The sequence below is a fragment of the Ovis aries genome, chromosome 1, assembly GCF_016772045.2.
Source record: "Ovis aries strain OAR_USU_Benz2616 breed Rambouillet chromosome 1, ARS-UI_Ramb_v3.0, whole genome shotgun sequence".
In the NCBI taxonomy this organism is placed as follows: Eukaryota; Metazoa; Chordata; class Mammalia; order Artiodactyla; family Bovidae; genus Ovis; species Ovis aries.
In genome coordinates, this window is record NC_056054.1 from 242,977,404 (window position 1) to 243,000,435 (window position 23,032).

General features: G+C 37.3%; 1 protein-coding gene across 4 annotated transcripts in view; it reads left to right on the forward strand.

Moving 5' to 3' along the window:
* The window catches only part of PLOD2 (procollagen-lysine,2-oxoglutarate 5-dioxygenase 2), a 119,630-nt gene that overhangs the window by 39,724 nt on the left and 56,874 nt on the right, over window positions 1-23,032 (forward strand). For all 4 annotated transcript variants that reach the window (XM_060405538.1, XM_060405541.1, XM_027959595.3 and 1 more), the window contains 2 exons: window positions 14,215-14,306; window positions 18,884-19,020. In XM_060405538.1, coding sequence (XP_060261521.1) covers window positions 14,215-14,306; window positions 18,884-19,020 — 229 coding nt within the window. The remainder of the gene's footprint in view (window positions 1-14,214; window positions 14,307-18,883; window positions 19,021-23,032) is intronic.

Here is a 23,032-nt window from a genome sequence, read left to right on the forward strand (position 1 = left end):
GGTCACAAGACAAATCTTAATTCATCTGTTGTTGTTCAGTTGCCTAGTTGTGCCTGACTGTTTGTGAACCCATGGACTGCAGCACGCCAGGCTGTCCTTCCCTCCCACCTCCCAGAGTTGGCCCAAGTTCATGTTTATTGTATCATTGCAGATGGAGAAGAGAGTGTAGAGGATGAGATGGCTGAATGGCATCACTGATGCAATAATACATTGAAGAGTATTCAAATCATATCAAACATCTTTTTCAGCCACAATGGTATTAAGGCAGAAATTAATTACATGAAGAAAAATGGAAAATTCACAAGTATGTAGAGATTAAACAACATGTTATTGAACAAGCAATGTGTCTAAGAAGAAATCAAAAGAGAGAGAAAATATACCTTGAGACAAAAATGGAAATGTACCATTCAAAATTCTATCTACTAACTTGGAGCTTCATTTGTTCTCTACTTCTGGTTCTTTGAGCTGTAAAGTTAGGTTGTTGTTTGAGACTTTGCTTGATTCTTGAGGTTGGCATTTATCACTGTGAGCTTCCTTCTTAGAACTGCTTCTTCTGTCTAATGGGCTAATTCAGTTTCCTAGTAATCTGTCTTTTAAAGTTAGTTTATTTTTTAAACTATGATTTTATTATTTATTTACTTTTGGTTGCACTGGGTCTTCATTGCTTTGTGTAGCATTTCTCTAGTTGCAGTGAGCAGGAGTTACTCTTGCAGTGTGGGAGCACCTCACTGTGGTGGCTTTTCTTGTGGAGCCTGGGCTCTAGGCCTGCAGGCTTCAGAGTTACAGTTGGTGGACTCAGTAATTGTGGCACAGGGCTTAGTTGCTCCGTGGCAAATGGAATATTCCTGGACCAGGAATTGAGCCTGGGTCCCCTGCTTTGGCTGGCGGATTCTTAAACACTGTGCCCCAGGGACCTCCTCCTAGTAATCTCTTATATGGCAGCTTCAACTTGTTAGCCAGTGTGAGGAACTAGCAAGTTGTGGGGTAGTATTCTGAACTGCCAAAATACAGAAGATGCCATAAAACTCTCAAGGCAGGTGAGGAGGAGCTGCTGTACAGATTAATTGTGTTCATTTTACGCTATGTGGGTACAACGGGAAATGCCCTTCTTTAAAATTATGTAATTATAATGTGTTCATGGCAACATGGAATGAGAGAAGCAAATGTTTCTGTGTACTTGAGAATGATGAATGAAAATTGGGTCTTCTGTTTCGTTTTCAGCCCTGCCACACTTTATCAGATCTGCTTTTAATTTTGCATCCCAGATTGATTTATTCTCATTCCTTTAGGTTAGGTAAGATTCTTTAAAAAGATATTTTTTTGTTTTCTATTATAGGGAAGTAGGGTTCATCTTGGCTTAGGCACGTCACCCTTACAACTTTGTTTCAGATGGACCACAAGTGCATCTCAGGGTGGCCTCTGACCTTGGACAACTGTTTTGTTTGCTTTCAATTGTAGGTGAATTAGCAGGAATGTATTATCTCAGTCCCTGCTGTTTCATTTTGGTAATCAACTTTATTATTGACACCCTTTGATTATGAGTTAAGGAGATATTTTTAGTGCCTACACAAAACATGGAATAAAGAACAATAGATCAGATTGTATCAAATGCAATAATCTATTTGAACCAACTACACAACCTTGAGACCAGATTTCTGGCAGGCAGTTCATAGTCTCTGCTGAAGCATTTGGCCAGCAGATGGGTTACACCATCACACTCAAAGGAGGTTCTCATTACCAGTGTCTTTCTATTTTGGAGGTTGCTGTAACATTTAAACCATTGGAATTCAACAGATTGGAGCTGCTCTGTCTGTGAAGAGAGCTGATCCTTTTTCCTTTAACATTAAAATTACATTCAAGGTATGCATTTCCTAACTTTTGAAGAGATCAGTTGTGTTCTCCAAGTCATAAATTCTGGACTATGATTCTGTATTAGTTCTATAAATACTTGGAAAGATAGGAAACATTGCTTTTTCAAGACAGTCCATTCATTCTGGGTGCTTTTTTTAAAACAAACATTTAAATTTCTATTGGAGTATAGCCTATTAATATTGTGTTGTGATAGTTTCAGGTGAAACAGCGAAGGAACTCAGCCATACATATACAGGTAACCATTCTCCCACAAACTCCCCTCCCATCTAGGCTGCTACAAACATTCTGGGTACTTTTAATTGTACTTCATATTTAATATGACCTGAATGTTTGTGTCCACCCAAAATTTGTATGTTGAAATCCTAATCCACAAAGGTGGGACCTTTGGAGGATGCTTAAGTCTTGAGGGTAGAGTTACGATGACTTTGATTAGGGTTTTTATAAAATAGCTTCTGAAGATACCCCAGCCCCTTTCACCATGTTAAAATTATGAAGACACTTAGAGTATGAGATATTTGATCCTATTTGTGAGAAAGATATTCATTAAGTCTACTTAAGCTTATCAATATTTATTCTTATTTGCCTTATATAACACAGTTCTCATAGATGAAAGCATTTCATCAAATAGGCATGTTTACTAGTCAACAGGTATGTAACTACAATGGTCTGAACATTTGTGTCCCCATCAAATTCATGTGTTGAAATTCTCACCTCCACTATCCAAGGACGATAGTATTAGCAGGTGAGGACTTTGGGAAAGAGTTAGGTCATGAGGGTAGAGCCGTCATGAATGGGATTAGTTTTCTTATAAAAGAGACTCCCTAGGGACTTCCCTGGTGGTCCAGTGGCTGAGACGCCATGTTCCCAATGCAGAAGGCTCAGGTTCAATCTTTGGTCAGGGAACTAGATCCCGCATGCTACAACTAAGAGTTTGCATGCCATAACTAAGACCTGGGTGAAGCCAAATAAATAAATATTTAAAAAGAGAGAGAGAGAGACCCCAGAGGGTCCCTAGGCCCCTCATGTGAGGACATGAGAAAAGGCACTGGCTATGAACTGAGAAGAGAGGTACTTCTGAGGAGTGGAAGTTGTCTCAGTGCACTTTGACCTTCTGGTGCCCAGGACCTCTGGAAGTCTTAATCTGATCCTGTTTCACTCGATATATGGTGTTGATCTTCTGGTTCCAGAAGAGTTTATCCTAACTTAATGTTCTCCTGGACCATTTGTCATCCAGGCTGTTACACATAACTAGCAATACTCAACCTCTGTAGTCCCACTACCCATACTGCTAGGGTGACCAACTCATCCTGGACTTTTCAAGTGTTAAAACTGAAGGCCCTGTGTTCTGGGAACCTTTTTAGTCCTGAACAGACTGGGATGGTTGGTTACCCTACATGCTACCCTTCCCCCACTATGCCCCAGCTCATCTCATTTGCTTTATGTCTGTGTGTTGTTCAGAGTAGGGCTTCGTATGTGACTCAATGGTAAAGAATCTGCCTGCCAATGCATGAGATGCAGGTTCAATCCCTGGGTCGGGGAGATCCCCTAAGTAGGAGATGGCAACCTGCTCCAGTATTCTTGCCTGGAATATTCCATGGAAGGAGGAGCCTGGCAGTCTGCAGTCCATGGGGTTGAAAAGAGTTGGGCATGACGTAGTGACTGAGAACATTGTCCAGAGTGGGCTGTAGAACCACATCTATCTAAATACTAATGTGTGAAGATGTTCCCTTTGTAGCATTAATGCTTGGAAGTTATTTTTTTCTTTAAGCCTTTCCTCTCTCCCTTTTTTCCTACAGAAATACTAAGGAATCCTCTGATGTCTCTTTGACATATCCTTTTTAGGTTTTTTTCCTCATTGAAATTGTGGCATGAATTGCTCTTGAGGAATTTTGGTCTCTTGAATTTCTTTCAACAATTCCACAAAATAAAATGTGTTTTCTTGCCACCTAGACTCCATGACTTCAGTTTGTCACAGGGTTTAAGTGACTCAGTGCTTAAAAAAAAGCAACAAAATTGTGTAATGAAACCTAGAAAAGCAACTTTTTTTTTTTTTTAGTAATTAAGAATCATCAATTCCAGTCCTAGGCTGATTACCACCAGTTGCAGGTTCTTGGACAAGTCTGATTTTCTCTTCAGGTCTTCCTTCCCTATAAAAAAAAAAAAGTGGATTTTGCTAGACTAAACTCTGGGATCACAGTTTATGTTAAAATGAAATGATTCTCATATGTATACCTATGTTGATGTTTGACAGAAAACAGCAAAATTCTGTAGAGCAATTATCCTTCAATTAAAAAAAAATGAAATGATTCTCAACCAATAGAGAAGCAGGGTGTGCTTGTCTTATCTATTAAATATTTCCTTTATGGAGCCTATTTGGAGTCTTTTCTGTATCTCTCTAGCCTGGCCTCTGAACCCAGAATCTAATAGGTATCAGATATATAATCAGTTAGGCCCATAGTGCCTCTTTCAGATGAAGACTTGCTGCCTGTAGCTAGAAGTATAATGGGTAAGCTCTCCCCAAGACAATTCCCAGGCTCCCCAAATCAGTAGGAGGATTCAAATGATTCAGCATATCGTCATATTGATAGCTATGACTGTTTACATTGAAAGAATACCAAGCAAAGTGAGCAAAGGGAAAAGGCACATAGGCAAAGTCCAGGGAAACCAGACACAGGTTCCAAGAGTCTTTTCTCAGGGGAGTCAACAGCAACTAGTTGTGACCACACATGTAAAAATTATTTATCGGAACCGCTTGTTAGAGACTTACTTAGAGACTTGTTAGAGACGTAGGTTTTTATTCAGGGCTGGTCACAGAGGCAACTTCTGTACCAGATATCCCAACTCCTAAAAGGAAAGCTGGTGTTCAGCACAGATACCTTGTTTGTACAATTCAGATACAATGAGTTGTTCTTATTTGGGAATGATGGAAATCGTCTCCAAAGTCAGCTTTCCAGATGCCAGTTGGGGATCAACACTGTAAAGTAAGATCGAAGTCTTAGGCTTGCTGTGTTATCTCTTCTGTACATGTAATAAAACATTTTGCTTCCAGTCTCTTGACCTCTCACCACCAAGTGAGGCACAGGAAACACTGGAAAGAAATGGATGGTGAGAAATAACTGAAATTCCACATTCTCCTATGCTGGTAACTTGGGTGACTTTGGCTAAGTTAAACTACTTAACCTTAGTTTTTTCATCTGTGAATTGGATATAATAATGCAGACTACACAGGGATTTTGCCAGGAACAAATTATTTTGTACATCCAAACAATCTGCCTGCAGTGTAGTAGACCCAGGTTCAATCCCTGGGTTGGGAAGATCCCCCTGGAGAAGGAAATGGCAAACCACTCCAGTATTCTTGCCTGGAGAGTTCCATGGACAGAAGAACCTGGCAGGCTACACTCCATAGGGTTGAAAACAGTCAGACATGACTGAAGGGACTTAACATGCACGAATGCACAGATAAAACATAACATCCATTGTTCCTGAATCTGCTCATTCAACAAAATATTTATTAAGAATCGACTGCATGCTAAACACTATGATAGGCCCTGGAGATACCGGGCTGAGCAAAAAACATCCTGCCTTTTTGGAATTTACAGTCTAGTTGGGGAAAGAGACTCTAATCTCAAATAATACCTGTACAAATTAATATAAAATTATAGTTTGTCATAAAGTGCTCCAAAAGAGAGGTAGAGAATGCAGTGGGACTGTATAATGGGCATTGACCTGCTTGAGTAGGTCAGAGAACATTCCCCTGAGAAAATGGCATATATATAAGAATCCCAATGAGTTGAATAGGCAGTGGCTACTTCAAGAGATCAGAGGAGACATTAGGTAAAGACTTTGCATCCACAATTATCTTCAGGGTGGGAGGGAGCAGGGCATTGTTGGAAACAGAAAAAAGGCCTGCAGTTGGAGGAGAGAGAGCAAAATGGAGAATAAGATCAGAGAAGATAGAGGTAGTCAAGAACTTTGAGGTAATGGAGCTTGGTCACCATTCTAAGAGTAATGGAAAGTGATTTAAGGATGTTTAGCAATGGGGTGACATGGTTAGATATTTAAGGGTTTTGAAAAGATAAGTCTGCCTTGTACAGATATGATTGGAGTGGGTGTAGTGGGGGTTAGGAGGGTGTTGTGGAAATGGACTAGTCATAACTTGAGTAAACTTGCTTGGAGATGGAGAGAAATGAAAAGACTTGAGAAGGTGTATGCACAGTTTCTATATTACTTTAATAAACAGCTTCCACTTGAACTGTTTTTACATAGATTTTTTTTTCCCCATTACAGTTGCTATCCACCCCCAGCCTTTATCAGTAAGGGTTACATTCCAAGAACCCTAGTGGATGCCTGAAACTGTGGATAGTCCCAAACCCTATATGTACTGTTTTTTCCTATACATATTACATATCTATGATGAAGTTTAATTTGTAGGTTAGGCACAGTAAGAGATTAACAACAATAATTAATAATAGAATAGTTATAACAATATAATACAGGTTATGTGAATGTGATCTTTCAGAATATCTTATTTATAAACTTAGTACTTTTTCTATATTAATAAGGATTTACCGTGCACTGTGGCTGTGTCTTTTACAGTTTGAAGTGAGAAAGTTAATCTAGCATGCATTTCTTTTTCTTTCTTCACAATTTTGCAGATAGAGGATTTGTTCTTAGTGTAGATCTTAGAAACCTCAGCTTTGTTTTTTCCTTATGAAGTCAGAACTTTCACCTTTTCATTTAAAGGAAGCACTTTATGGCTCTCTTTGGTGTATTTGAATTGCCAGCATTACTAGTCTTGCACTTTGAGGCCATAAGGATGACTTATGGCCAAGTCACCCTTATAGCCCCAAAGTAGAAGTCAAATAAGGGTGACTTGAAGACAAGCACTGTGATGCTGTGACAGTGGATCTGATAGCTGAGACAATTACTAACTGACTAACTGATGAGATACACTGGACAGGGGGATGATTCAGGTCACGGGTTCGGGGAGAGCAGGATGGCAAGAGATTTTACCACGGTACTGTGAAGTGAAATATTTTCTGCCATATTGATGAGCAAGAAATGTCACAGCTATCAGCGATTCCAGCTCTCCAAATGTGAATGAGAGCTCCCAAAAGGGAACACAATGCCTGTGATCCTGCAGATGCTGTCACCCCCCATGGTGATTGATGAGAAGCTGGAGGGAGGTGATGCAAGAAGCTGCCATCCATCATATCTGCCACCCCTTAAGGTGAACAAGGAATCAAGGACATAAACAATCAGGAAACAAGATTTGGCCCTAGATCACAGAGGTGCACAGGGAGGAAATGAATTCAGTGAGCTCAGAGGATTGCCTCTTTCCATACACAGAGAAACGCTAGATACCTTAGCTTGATATCTGGTTTCCCTTATTTAACAATAATCTTTGATGGTCTTTGCTGAAAACTTGTATATAGCTTGCTTCCCCACCCTGCCTCCTTGGAGCATACTCTCAGGGCTACAGTCTCCCAGGCCTGGCGTCCTTAACATTCCAACCAAATTCTCTGCTTTCAGGTTGTAACTGATTTTTTAGGCAATTCTACTCAGTATGTGTACAGTTTAGCAACTTACGAATTATTTATTTTGAGAATTTTCCATTTAATATTTTCAAACTGTGATTGACCCATGGGTGACAGAAACCATGGATAAAGGGACAGTGCTATACCAGTACGATGAAATCTTGAAAGTTGAAAGACATTTGTAGGGGTGTGGATGGACCTAGAGACTGTCATACATAGTGAAATAAGTCATAAAGAGGAAAACAAATATTATATATGTGGAATCTAGAAAAATGGTATAGATGAAATTATTTGCTAAATAGAAGTAGAGACACAGATATGGAAAACAAACCTATGGACAAGAAGAGGGAAAGAGAGTGGTGGGATGAACTGAGAGGTTGGGATTGACATATATACACGATTATGTATAAAAATAGGTAACTGATGATAATCTAGTGGAGGTGAAGGAATTCTAGCTGAGCTGTTTCAAATCCTAAAAGATGATGCTGTGAAAGTACTACACTCAATATGCCAACAAATTTGAAAAACTCAGCAGTGGCCACAGGACTGGAAAAGGTCAGTTCATTCCAGTCCCAGTAAAGGGCAATGCCAAAGAATGTTCAAACTGCTGCACAATTGCACTCGTTTCGTGTGCTAGCAAGGTAATGCTCAAAATCCTTCAAGCTAGGCTTCAACAGTACATGAACTGAGAACTTCCAGATGTATAATCTGGATTTAGAAAAGGCAGAGGAACCAGAGTCTAAATTGCCAGCATCTGTTGAATCATAGAAAAAGCAAAAGAATTCCAGAAAACATCTTCTTCTGCTTCACTGACTATGCTAAAGCCTTTGAATATGTGGATCACAACAAACTGTGGAAAATTCTTACAGAGATGAGAATACCAGACCACCTTACCTGAGGTCAAGAAAAATAGTTAGAACCAGACATGGAACAATGGACTGGTTCAAAATTGGAAAAGAAGTATGTCAAGGCTGTATGTATATTGTCAAGCTGTTTGTTTAACTTATATGCAGAGTACATCATGCACGATGGTAGGCTGGATAAAGCACAACCTGGAATCAAGATTGCAGGGAGAAATATCAATAACCTCAGACATACAGATGATATCACCCTTATGACAGCAGCGAAGAGGAACTAAAGACTTCTTGATGAAGGTGCAAAAGTAGAGTGAAAAAGCTGACTTAAAACGCAACATTCCAAAAGCTAAGATCATGGTATCCAGTCCATTCACTTCATGGCAAATATATGGGGAAACAATGGAAGTAGTGACAGACTATTCTTGGGCTCCAAAATTACTGCAGATGGTAACTGCAGCCTTGAAAATAAAGGACAGTCACTGCTTGGAAGAAAAGTTATGACCAACCTAGACAGCATATTAAAAAGCAGAAACATTACTTTGCTGACCTATGTCCGTAAAGTCAAAGCAATGGTTTTTCCACTAGTCATATATGGATGTGAGAGTTGGACCATAAAGAAGGCTGGGTGCTGAAGAATTGAAGCTTTTGAACTGTGGTATTGGAGAAGACTTTTGAGAATTCCTTGGACAGCAAGGAGCTGAAACCAGTTAATCCTAAAGGAAATGAACCCTGAATATTCATTTGAAGGACTGCTGCTGAAGCTGAAGCTCCAATGCTTTAGCCACCTGTTACGAAGAGCCGACTCATTAGAAAAGACCCTAGTGCAGGAAAAGATTGAAGGCAGGAGAGAAGGGGACAACTGAGGACGAGATGGTTGAATGGCATCACTGACTGAATGATGACGGACAAGAGTTTGAGCAAGCTCCAGGAGATGATGAAGAAAAGGGAAGCCTGGCATGCTACAGTCCATGGGGCTCAAAGAATCTGACAGGCCTGAGCCACTGAACAGCAACAACAACAAATGAGAATCTACTCTACAGTTCAGGGAGCTCTATTCAGTGCTCTGTGGTGACTTAAAAAAGAGAGGATATATCTATGCATATATCTGATTCACTTTGTTGTACTTTAGAAAGTAACACAGCATTGTAAGCAACTGTACTTCAATAAAATTTAATTAATAAAAAAGATATTCAGTTCTTGAATAAATAACTGGTAGAGATGGAGATTAAGTTATATAACTTGCTGAGATTTGCATTTCAACAACAACCTCCCTTACACATTTATCTTTTGAGGAGAAAAAGTAAGGTACTGTCTAACACATATGTAGTATCATCCACTTTATATATATTAACTCATTAACCATCACAGCAAGCCTATCAGGTGCTATTATTACATATATAAGTGAGAAACATGAGGCACAGAGTTTAAGTAACTGACCAATTTCAAACAAGTAATAAGTGGTAGGTCTGAGACTGGAACCCATATAGTTTGTTGTCACATCCATATGGCCAACCACAGTGGCAAACTATAACGTTTAGGCCAAATCTGGCTCATAACTGTTTTTATGCAGCCAGCCAGGAAACCTAGAAAAAAATTTTTTTTTAATTTTAAAAATGTTTTAAAGAAGAAAGAAAAAAAGATAATCGTGACAGATTGAATATAGACTACAAAGCCTAAAATATTTACTATTTGAACTTTTACAGTGAAAGTTTGCTAGCTCTTATGGTAACCATTCCTAGAAAATGTGTTCCTTGAATAGAAAGTTGAGCACCACTGAGTTTTATAGATGAAAGATACTTCTTTCATAAAATGAGTTATAGCAGAGTTAGGGCAATGTACTCAGGGGTAGAATTTTTTTTTTTTTTTAATTTAAAGTTAAGACTGAGTATAGAGAAAGTTTCTTGGGAAGATGGGAAATTTATCCCTCTGAGTAAGATCAAAGGTAGCTGGGCTGGTGCTGAGTTACTGAATGTGTTGCCTGTCATTAAGACAATGAATTTCAGCTGGATTTATGGGCTGATCGAAGAATCATTTGGAGACAGGACATATCAGCCAAAAACTTCTTATTTTAAAGCTATGATTTGTTTTTGGAAAGAAAATTTAGATCAGCACTAAAAATTGATAAATTCTGTTATTAAATCAACATCTAGAGAAAAAAAACATGACTCTAACAATGCATTTTTCTTCCAAAGTTGTAAATTCATTGAGAGAGAACATAGTGTGGCTTTTGTTTGTTTGTTTGTTTTTGCTTTTCTAAATAAATTGTCTTGATTTTTGGAGAGATTGTGTTATTCATCTGAATTTTTCTAGAGAGCTAAATATTAAGCCACTAAAATATTTATTAAACCTACTATAGTGCTAGGTATTTTGGTGGACTTTATATATATGATTATAGAAAGATTTTTTTTTTTTTCGGCTCTGATGTGATTTTCATTTGATAAATGGTTCTTATTGACCACACTCTGTTGATGCATTACATGTTTCTTGCTCATGGTAACTGCATTAATCCACTTTCTGATAGAGTCAGACCATGGCTCTAGAGGTTATATTTGGCCAGAGTTGAGCTTATCTTTTCTTTATCACATTCTTAGACTGGTTTTGTTAGTGGTTGATGGGTGCCCATTTTTCAGGCCCATTTTCTCAATATCTCACTTGATCCTTTTGGTTGTTGTGGGTGGGTTGGGTAAGGTACTAATTATAGTTGTTTAAATTATAATATTCTTTGTTTAGAAAATTTCTTCTCTCTATTCCATTTTTCCTTTTCAGACTGTTAAAATAAGTTTTATATTGAATATTTTTCAGATTGTAATATTATCGATTATGCTTTTTAATTGTAGGAATTTCCAAACATATGTAAATGGAGTTCAGTTTTAACCATCATCATATGTGGGCAATCTTATTTAATTTTTATCTTCCTCCTCCATTGCCTCCTATCTACCCCTAAAAATTTTAAAACAGGTCACAAACACTATATTTTTTCACTGGGTAAATACTTGAGTATTTGTCTCTAAATTATAAGGACTCTTTAAAAAATATCAGCACCATTATTAGCATGTTAAAAATGAGCAGTAGTTTCTTAACATTAACACATATAAGTTAATGTTCAAAATTGCCTAATTTTCTCACAGATACGTTATTGGCAGTCGACTTTTCACATCAGGACCCTAATAAAGGCAGTGATGCATGTTTGGCTGCATTGTCTCTTAATTCTGGTGGGATACAGTATGCTAGTTTCCCTTTCCTCTTTTTCTCTTTTGACATTGATTCTGGAGATCAGTTGATCTTCTGTCCTAATACTTCTGGTAAACTTATGGTATGAATTATACTGGAATCTGAATTATGTGTTAAATGTAGGTTAAAGTTTTTAACAAGAATATGTCATAAGACGGTGGTCAAGTTGAACTGTTGAACTACTGGCTGGCAAGAACTTGCGAGTGGTACATGTCAGCCCTTTCTTCTTTTACTTCCCCTAGTTGAGTAAGATTTATTTTCCTCATAGTTATGATACTAATAGCAGGTAAGAAGAAACAAACATTTGTATGTAATGTTATTGAGGAGACCTTTCTTTGATGAAATCACTTATTACTTGGTTTTACTTTTTTGTAATTAGCAGTAATACTGGAACAACAGGAGTCCTTATTTGGCATAGGATTGCCAGACACAGTCAGACTACATATTTTTAGTTTTGCCTTCTGAGTCATTAGATTAGGTAATATTTCTGTCTGTCTGAGGGTCTGGCCAACATTACTCTCCTATTAAGGATGGTGAAATCCTTGCTGTTAATTTTGTACTGAAAATTATAAGTATAAAAATCCATCTAGGCAAAATCTGTAAACTAATAGCTAATACTCTGATTTATGTAGAAAAAGCTAATAAAGAAAGCTGTCTTTAAACATAGTCATTTTATGACAGTGAAAGGACTTAAAAAAGTATTTCCTTTACTCTTATGAAATAGAATCTAGTATTCTTTTATTCAGAATTTATTGTGAATGATAATATGTCATTTTCTTAATTGATTAAGCCCTGTTTGAAACTTTACAAATGAAATTTTGTTTTTTAAAAAAGAATAATTTATTGGAAAAGTACTTTTAATTTATTGGAAAAGTGCTGACAGCTTTATTGAAAATAACTTTTATTTTTGCTTGAATATCTTTCTCATAATGGTAGAATTTATGTGAGAAATATGAATTTCTAGAAAAATATATAAGAATGTTAATATTTATCTTCATGGTAATGTTTTCCTTTTTGTTGATTGACTTGCTTGAATTGATTTCTTTGTTACACTTGTTTATATTTTGTTTATTTTCAAAATTTGATGATTACCTTGGATCTTATGAAATAGTTTTTAATTGATTGTTATAATACATTAATGCTATATATTTCATTTTCAATGGTTGTTTATTGTTTGCTGCTACTGCTACTACTGCTAAGTTGCTTCAGTTGTGCCCAACTCTGTGCGACCCCATAGACGGCAACCCACCAGGCTCCCCCGTCCCTGGGATTCTCCAGGCAAGAACACTGGAGTGGGTTGCCATTTCCTTCTCCAATGCATGAAAGTGAAAAGTGAAAGTGAAGTCGCTTTATTGTTTAGGAGATACTTAACACTGTAAATTTTTTCTTATTGATAACAGTAATTGAGAGTCAAATGACGTAACTCAGTGAGTGCTTGCTGCTGCTGCTGCTGCTGCTGCTGCTGCTGCTGCTGCTGCTGCTGCTGCTGCTGCTGCTGCTGCTGTTAAGTTGCTTCAGTCGTGTCCGACTCTGTGCAACCCCATAGACAGCAGCCCACCAGGCTCCCCCGTCCCTGGGATTCTCCAGGCAAGAACACTGGAGTGGGTTGCCATTTCCTTCTCCAATGCATGAAAGTGAAAAGTGAAAGTGAAGTCGCTCAGTCGTTTCAGACTCTTAGTGACCCCATGGTCTGCAGCCTACCAGGCTTCTCTGTCCATGGGATTTTCCAGGCAAGAGTACTGGAGTGGGGTGCCATTGCCCTCTCCGAACTCAGTGCTTAGAACATCAAAAAGACATTTTGCTTTCTTAGTCCACTGGTCCTCTGATACCCTAAGGTTAAGAAAGAAAATGCTCTAGTTCCTTTGGCATTTTCTGATGCGTTTGTTTCTTTTTAGCATTTGTCCAACATGTCTTTTCCTGATAAGTACTTTCCCTTAATAGCTTCTGTAGGTAATTTGAGATGACTCCTTAAATCTGTTTTCTTCTATTAAGAAGAGGTGTTGTATTAGATTGAAAATAATAATCCATTATAAAATGATGACTCAAAGCTGTGTATTTACTAGGGCAGTGTTGATTTCGGTTCCTTTTATTCTTTAATGAAAAGCCAAAACACTGAAGGTGATATAAATGTGGATTTTATAGACTTCACATTTACAAACATTCTTTGATAAGAAAAATATTAAGATTCTGTTTCTAAGTATTTTTTTCCCAATTTTTCATAATTTATTTGAAAAAGTTAAGATTAATCTCATGATTGGATCTTTTTGTTTTGTATGTGTGCTTTGAGGAATGTAATTTCCTTCTGAACCTAACTGATGTTTGTATTCATCAGCAGTGATTTATAGGTGACAATGAAGCTGGTTGATTAGATAATATGTAGGAGAGTTGGTCTTTATAGATAAAACCTTCTGCAATTTTATGGAAATGTTTCTCTTAGTGCTGAAATCCTCTGTTGAGGGCATGCTTTATCTTAAATATTAATATACTTTCTTACCATTAAAATAATTCATTATTTGACAGTCTGTCATTTGATAGTAATATAACCAATTTTAATTGCCTAGTTTTTCAACAGCTCTTTGTTTAGCCTCATGTAGACTGACAAACCAAAACATTCCCATGGGTTTAATGAGGTTTCTAGTCACTATAGTGATATCTGTAAAGTGTGAGTAGTTAGCCTCTTGGTAAACTGTCTTATGTTATTCCCTCTGTTTTTGCAGATAAATTATTAGTCATAACTGTAGCAACAAAAGAAAGTGATGGATTCCATCGATTTATGCAATCAGCCAAATACTTCAATTATACTGTGAAGGTATGGTATATTTTTTAATTCATGGAGATTTTAGACTGTGTACCTGAAGTACATTTTTCATAGTGAGAACAATAGCAATAGCAACACGATCTATAATCCACAGGAGGGAGATGAAATTTGATTACATAATTGCCGTTAGTTTACACTTACTTGATTGTTTTAAAGATAGATTTCAGCCTTGTTAATACTGCCACTCAGATGATAATTTCCTAATATTTGCTAATGCTTTGTATAAACATGTTGTATAAAACAACAGAAGGATATTTAGAAGGATACACACATACACACACACACACACACGCATATTTGTTTTGAGGAGTCTTGTATGGATATAACATAATTAAGATTTGATAGTAATTTTTTTAACTTTGAAGTTTTTTCTTTTTGTAGTGGGTTTATCTACCTTGGTATGTTTCTTCATTTAGGAAAATTGGAAACATTACTGTGAAGCAGATACTTTTTCTATTCCATTATTGGAAGGTGCTTGTTTTTTGTTTGTTTTAGAGGAATTTAGTAACATTAAAAGGGCTTTATAACCTATCTCTAGGAGAATATCTTATTGATAAATGGTAAGAAGAAATGGGAAATTTGGTAGGACTAGTAAACTGAGCTATGAAAGACCTGCTTTGTTTTTTTAAGTTATTTATTTTTAACAGAAATGAGGCTCTGTCAGCTAAATCTTTTCCACATATAGAGGAGAAGAGAGAGATATCCCAAGGTAGGAAAACAAACAAATGAATTTAATACATTTACACAACAAAACAATAAAACTTAAAAAAAGCAAGGAGAGAGAGACTGCTTTTTGCTTAGGGAAAAAGTGAGCTGTTCTAGTATATAATGCACAAAAAAGATAATATTTGCTACATAACTGCTAGAAGAATAGGTACATATGTTAATGTAGAACAACTGTTAAAAGAAGCTAACTTTGCTAAAGAAGGAGATCTAGGTGTTTAATATAGGATAAAGGAGAAATACATTAGAGAAGCTTGTTAGGATATAGAGGAAATACTGTAGTATTTCCTACATGGAAATGGAGAAAAATTATGGTAAAATAATTCTGAAATCCAATGAAGGACATTGTAAGGGTTCAGAATGGGGAGAGTGTGGAATATTTCTTATGTGTGAGACACTGTTAGGACCTTTATACATGGCATGCTGTTGATTCATTATATAAACCATGTAAGGTAGATACTACTTTGCTTATGAATGAGGAAGCTTGCCCCAGGGCATATGACTTTAAGGGGTCAAATCTTGGACCCCAGCACCCTTTGTCTGACTCTGGAGGTTTTGATCCTCCTGCTGTCTTTCCATTATATGATTCTGAAGTATGGACCCTAGACCACCAACATCAGCATCAGCTGGGAAATAGGAATGAGGTTTCTTAGGCGTTTCCCCACCTTCTGAATCATAGACTGGGAGCTGGACCCAGCAATCTGTTTTAAGAAATCCTCTGAGTGATTCTGATGCATACTAAAGTCTGTCACACTGATGGAGTGGAAAGAAAATAAGACTAGAGCTTAATCAACACAGCACTACACAGAGTAGATGCTCAGATATTTAGGCCCAGTAGTACTGTAGTATTGGAGAAGTCCAAAGGGGTTGTGGAACACAAGTATAACAAATGTTAGGGCCAGAGGAAGCCACTTTTTAGGTCAAGGTGATGGCATTCCAGTTGAGCTATTTCAAATCCTGAAAGATGATGCTGTCAAAGTGCTGCACTCAATGTGCCAGCGAATTTGGAAAACTCAGCAGTGGCCACGGGGCTAGAAAAGGTCAGTTTTCATTCCAATTCCAAAGAAAGGCAATGCCAAAGAATGCTCAAACTACTGCACAATTGCACTCATCTCACATGCTACTAAAGTAATGTTCAAAATTCTCCAAGCCAGGCTTCAGCAATATGTGAAGCGTGAACTTCCAGATGTTCATGCTGGTTTTAGAAAAGGCAGAGGAACCAGAGATCAAATTGCCAACATCCGCTGGATTATGGAAAAAGCAAGAGAGTTCTAGAAAATCATCTATTTCTGCTTTATTGACTGTGCCAAATCCTTTGACTGTGTGGATCACAATAAACTGTGGAAAATTGCGAAAGAGATGTGAATACCAGACCACCTGACCTGCCTCTTGAGAAATCTGTATGCAGGTTAGGAAGCAGCAGTTAAAACTGGACATGGAACAACAGACTGGTTCCAAATAGGAAAAGGAGTACGTCAAGGCTGTATATTGTCACCCTGCTTATTTAACTTATATGCAGAGTACATCATGAGAAACGCTGGACTGGAAGAAACAGAAGCTGGAATCAAGATTGCCAGGAGAAATATCAATAACCTCCAATATGAAGATGACACCACCTTTATGGCAGAAAGTGAAGAGGAACTAAAAGCGTCTTGATGAAAGTGAAAGAGGAGAGTGAAAAAGTTGGCTTAAAGCTCAACATTCAGAAAATGAAGATCATGGCACCTGGTCCCATTACTTCATGGGAAATAGATGGGGAAACAGTGGAAACAGTGTCAGACTTTACTTTTGGGGGCTCCAAAATCACTGCAGATGGTGATTGCAGCCATGAAATTAAAAGACGCTTACTCCTTGGAAGGAAAGTTACGACCAACCTAGATAGCATATTCAAAAGCAGAGACATTACTTTGCTGACTAAGGTCCGTCTAGTCAAGGCTATGATTTTTCCAGTAGTCATGTATGGATGTGAGAGTTGGACTGTGAAGAAGGCTGAGTACCGAAGAATTGATGCTTTTGAACTGTGGTGTTGGAGAAGACTCTTGAGAGTCCCTTGGACTGCAAGGAGATCCAACCAGTCCATTCTGAAGGAGATCAGCCCTGGGATTTCTTTGGAAGGAATGATGCTAAAGCTGCAACTCCAATACTTTGGCCACCTCATGTGAAGTGTTGACTCATTGGAGAAGACTCTGATGCTGGGAGGTATTGGGGGCAGAAGGAGAAGGGGACGACAGGATGAGATGGCTGGATGGCATCACTGACTTGATGTACATGAGTGTGAGTGAACTCCAGGAGTTGGTTTTGAACAGGGAAGCCTGGCGTGCTGCGATTCATGGGGTTGCAAAGAGTCGGACACGACTGAGCAACTGAACTGAACTGAACTGAATGTTCTAATAGACTAGCCCCAATATGAATCTAAATTTCCACACCAGTGTTTCTTTCTCCCTTCAATATAAGTGAGTGGTGAGGAAGTGCTAACTAGGGATCTGAGGCTGGGAGTCCCAGAAGCTCTACCAGCCAGGCTTGTATTTGGCTCGATGGTAAGTAAATTTAGAATTAATAATATTTATTTTCTAAACTAATTTTATGCTTTTCTTTTGTATTCTTAATTTCATTCCCTCTGAATTCACAAATCTTTTAGTACAGCAGCCCCCAACCCCCAGGTCACAGACCAGTACCAGTCTATGGCCTGTTAGGAGCCTGGCTGCATAGCAGGAGGTGAGCGTGGGTTAGCCAGTGAAGCTTCATCTATATTTTCAGCCACTCATCGCTCACGTTACTACCTGAGCACCACCTCCTGTCAGCAGCAGCAGCAGCATTAGATTCTTGTAGGAGAGCATGAACTGTGAACTGTGAACATGTGAGATATCTCGGTTGCATGCTTTTATGAGTATCTAAAACCTGATGATGTGAGGTGGAGCTATAACAGTGATGCTAGTGAGGGGAGTGGCTGTAAATACAGATTATATATTGTATTATATATCACAATATAAAAACCATCCCCAACCATGGTCCATGGGAAAATCATTTTTGATGAAACTGGTCTTAGGTGCCAAAATGTTTGGGGACCACTGTGTTAGCAGATCCTTATTTCAGGAGCTTCAGACTTGGTTTTGATGAAACTAAGGTCCAAGTTGTATCTGTGGCAGGGGGGCTCATAGACTTGTTTCCTGCTTCTTCACAGCCTGGTGCATCAGCAGGCACACAATCAAGAGGCAACTGCTGAGGCTGGGCAAACAGAACCCAGGATGACTGCAGGCTTAGCTCTGAGTAATTGTGCTTAGGTGATTTCTTGCACTGATAAATAATTAAACTTTTGAGGGAAACGTAAGTTTAAGATTCTTAAGGTAAGGAAGATGGCATTTGACCTGATGCCCTCTGTGTTTCCTGGGATGACTGATTTGGTTTCAGCAGGGAAACAGATCAAGGGCCCCATCCAGGATTCACTGAGCTTCCAGGGCTCCCCCTTGTTCATCAGACAGATATCCTGACAGATTTAAAAGTGATCTGGAAAGTTTCTTCATTTTCTTTCCTTTTCATTTCAGTCAGAATAAAGAGAAATAAGATGTGAGAAATACTTTCTGTGGCTTCCCTCACCAATTCCTAACTTCCTTGGATTAGTGTCTACTTTTCATGTTAAAATTGAGAATGGCATTGTATGGGGTGGATAACATTAAAGAATTATGACCTGATCTAGGCATCAAGTTTTTTTTCTGTCTAGCATCAGGAGTGTAACATTTAAAGAGTGGTGCTATGTTATATTGTACAAGCTGTTGGTAACTTCCAGTGTTTATAACACTTCATAACCTGAGTTTTGCCCAGGGATAAAATGTTGTTTTGATTTATAGGTCCTTGGTCAAGGAGAAGAATGGAGAGGTGGTGATGGAATTAATACAATCGGAGGGGGCCAAAAAGTGAGATTGATGAAAGAAGTCATGGAACATTATGCCAATCAAGAGGATCTGGTTGTCTTGTTTACTGAATGGTAAGAGAAACAACCTGTGGCTTTTTTTTTTTTTTTTGTCAGTTGGTGCCATCCTTTTGGAAGACACTTTTTTTTCTTAAATTTAAAATTAAAAAAATATTTTTTTGGCTGTGCTAGGTCTTAGTTGCAGCACGCAGATTCTTCATTGCAATGCATGGGCTTCTCTTTATTTGCAGTGCATGGGCTTACTTGCCCCGGGGCATGTGGGATCTTAGTCCTCTGATGAAGGATCTAATCCATGTCCCCTGTATTGGACGGTGGATTTTTAACCATTGGACTGCCAGTGAAGTCCCGAACATGTGGCTTTCTAAGTCTGTATTAAATTATTTTAAAAGAGTTGAAATTCACGCTTGCAGAATATATATTGAATTATTTTATTCACAATGAATCATTGTTTTAAAAAGTAGATATTATTCATAATTATAAAACCATGGTCTAACATTTAATTAATATGATCAAATTTGTTGAGTTATCATAAATACCAATGTGAAGATAGGGCATAGGCTAAAATTTTTGTGAAATTCATGTCTTAACCCTGATTTGAGACAGAATAAAGATCATATTGAACCTTTATACTGGGAAAGTAACTCAGTGGATTCTGGTTGTCCAGGAGGAAATATATCATGTAAGGTATAAGTGAAAAATTAAAAAAAAACATGTTTAATAAGAAAGAAAAATCTTTCTAATATGTAAATATCTTTCCTTGTACTAAATGTGGAGTGTCTGCTGTGTTTCCTCATCTTCTTCTCAGGTTTTCAATAATGTCAGGTTGTCATGAAGCAGTATTGGTAGACACCTTTTTATCTACCATTTTCCCTACATTCTTTTTTATTTTTTGGTCATTGGTTATCATTTTAAATCTCCTTGCATTTTCCTCTTTAAGTTAGGGAAGTTTTTATATCTCTACCTCAGTTTGAAAGTCCAAAACCACAAATCATTACAGATGAAAGTAAGAATGGTGCTTTTTGTATAAATTTTAAATAAAGGCAGAAATTTTGAATTGAAAATAGACATACTGGAGTTCTGGTGCCGTCAACACTTACAAATTTTGAAAGGTTCATATATTTGCGTCTTTAGAATTTCCATATTGTCTCCCAGGAAAAAATAATGTTCTGCTTATAGTTACTTATTCTTGCAACATTAGATTGATGGTTAGCTTGTGTATCAAGAAGTTTTCTACAAAAGCTATTATATATATTATCTATCTATCTATCTAACTCTTAGGAAAATGGAGCAGGATGTTCATACTAACTGATTGTATTAAACATTGAGTATGTTTGGTTTGAAATTACCAGCCATTTTGGTCAGCTTAATTTGCCACATGTATGTTTTGATTTTGACTTGGAGGCAATTCTGCTTGTAAAAGTTACCACATATGAGCCAGTAGTGGTTTTGGGTTCCCAAACCTCTTTCTGCATTTTAGGAAGAACTCCTTTTCCTCACCCTTTGTCCCTTTATCAGACTATCCCTCCCATTTAAAGGAGACCCTCATTTAAGATTTAAACTTGGAAGAAACTGGTTTAGTTAGGGGCCAATTGGATAAGAAAAGGGACACTATGAGATATCTGAAGACTGCTTGGGGTTGTGTTTATTTATTTAGTTGATACTTTAAGACCCAGTATGACCAAAAGATAACAATAGACTTTTAATGGAAGGTCCAGTGTGTGCCAGACACCGTGTTTGGGATATATCAGTGAACTGAGAATAAAATTTCTTGACAACTGCCTCTGTGAAAAGAGCCAGCTAACTGAAATCACGCATGCCCATCTCCCCAAACTCTAGTCTAAGAAGCAGCAGTAACATTTTCTCCTTCATGACTCACCATATCTGTCTTCCTGGAGAAACCTAGGGATGATTAAACAGTAACAAAGATAAGAACGATGGACATTGGTACCACTTTAGAGCTCTTTTCTTTTATTTTTTCCTTAAAGACAATACCCTTTAAAAAATATTGTGGACAAGTGATCAGTACAGTTGAAATTGTGGGTAATCCAAGATCAGGGAGAAATGAATTTGACTCTAAATTATTTGAAATAGGAAAACTATTTTGCAATAGAATTGTTAATCTACTAAGTAAACTTACCTCCAATTAAGGCTATAGTTCATAATATATTCATTTTAGTAAATCAAACCAATTACTACTTGTTATGTGAGTTTTTAAGGACAATTCAACTGTACTAATTAGTTTTATGGAAGTATAGGTTACTACTATATAAAAAAATACCAAGGCTTATGTAGTTAATAGTTTAAATAGTCTTTAAGAAAATAGCTTTGTTGAAATATGATTTATATACCTTGACATATGCTCATTTTAAGTGAAAATTTCAATAATTTTTATTAAATTTACAGAGTTGTGGAATTATTGTCACTGCTTGATTCTGGAACATTTCCCATATCTCAAAATGGTCCCTAGTGTTCATTGTGACAGGCTTTTGTGAATTAATTTGAAAGCAATCTTATAACATCACTTCCATGGGAATATGTATTCTAAACTGACTTTTGGATGAACATTTAAAATTAGAGACAGTGTTCATAAATATACTGTTAAGATTTACCATATTTAATTTAGATGTAAATAAATATTTAACAAGGGTTTGGGTTATTCTTAAAACCAAATGAACACTGAAGCTCTTCATATGAGAAACTACCACAAACTTTTTTTTTAAAGTTACTTCACCCTGCAGTGTGTGTGTGTGTGTGTGTGTTTTATTGCAATTAAGATGCTTTGTGAAATTGACAATCTCCCCTTAATTTGAACAACTATCAGTATATATAATGGATTTGATGACTTTAACAGACTGGACAAAGTATGATGAGCTCTTTTGAAGTAGGCTCATAGAGATTTTGGGGACAAATATTATAACATGCGACTACCATTCTAGTTTTTTAAAAATTCAGTCTACCTTACTCCTACCATTATTTAGCGAGAGCTTATAAATTGCAAAGTCAATTCCTTTATCTTACCTCAAAGTCATAAAGTTAACTATCTTTAAGCAAATACTTCAATGAACCAAGGAGTTGCTATATACCAAAATCGTGGGGTAGATATTTTCAGAGAGGAAATAATCATTTTGGTGAGTCCAGTAACCACCACCAAATATGCCTTTCAAATATTTCATATATTGGGATTCTTTCTGTAAAAAGCAACATCTGATTAATGACATTTACATTCAGTGCCACCACACAATATAAATTTCACCCCACATCACAATCTGATCAGGAAATGGTTTGTTGATGTTGTGTGGAATAAGAGGAAGCAACACTTCAAAACATAGATTTTTTTTTTTTAATTTTTAGCCAGCTTATGAGGCACCCACTGAATTGCTTATTGAGCTTTCACCATTCCAGTTTGCTTCAAATGCTGAACGACTATAGAATTGTCTATGTTGAGTTCTTCAGCAACTTCCTGTGTGGTTTAAGAGGATCAGCTTCAGTGATTCTCTCAATTGGTCGTTGTCATCTTCCAATGGCCTGACACTGAGCTCTCATCTCCTTTGCAAAACTTCTTGATCCACCACTGCACTGTACATTCATTAGTGGTTCCTGGGCCAAATGCATTGTTTATGTTGTGAGTTGTCTCCATGCTTTATGACCCATTTTAAACTCAAATAACAAAATTACTTGAATTTGCTTTTCATCTCACATCATTTCCCTAGTCTGAAGTAAATATAAAATAAACAGCAAGTAATAAGTCTTTTGCAAAAAACTAAAGCTAGAAATGTGCATTCAAATGATGTATAACATAACCACATTTATTTAGAAAGACCAACCTAGATAGCATATTCAAAAGCAGAGACATTACTTTGCCAACAAATGTCCGTCTAGTCAAGGCTATGGTTTTTCCAGTGGTCATGTATGGATGTGAGAGTTGGACTGTGAAGAAGGCTGAGCGCCGAAGAATTGATGCTTTTGAACTGTGGTGTTGGAGAAGACTCTTGAGAATCCCTTGGACTGCAAGGAAATCAGTCCATTCTAAAGGAGATCAGTCCATTCTAAAGGAGATCAGTCCTGG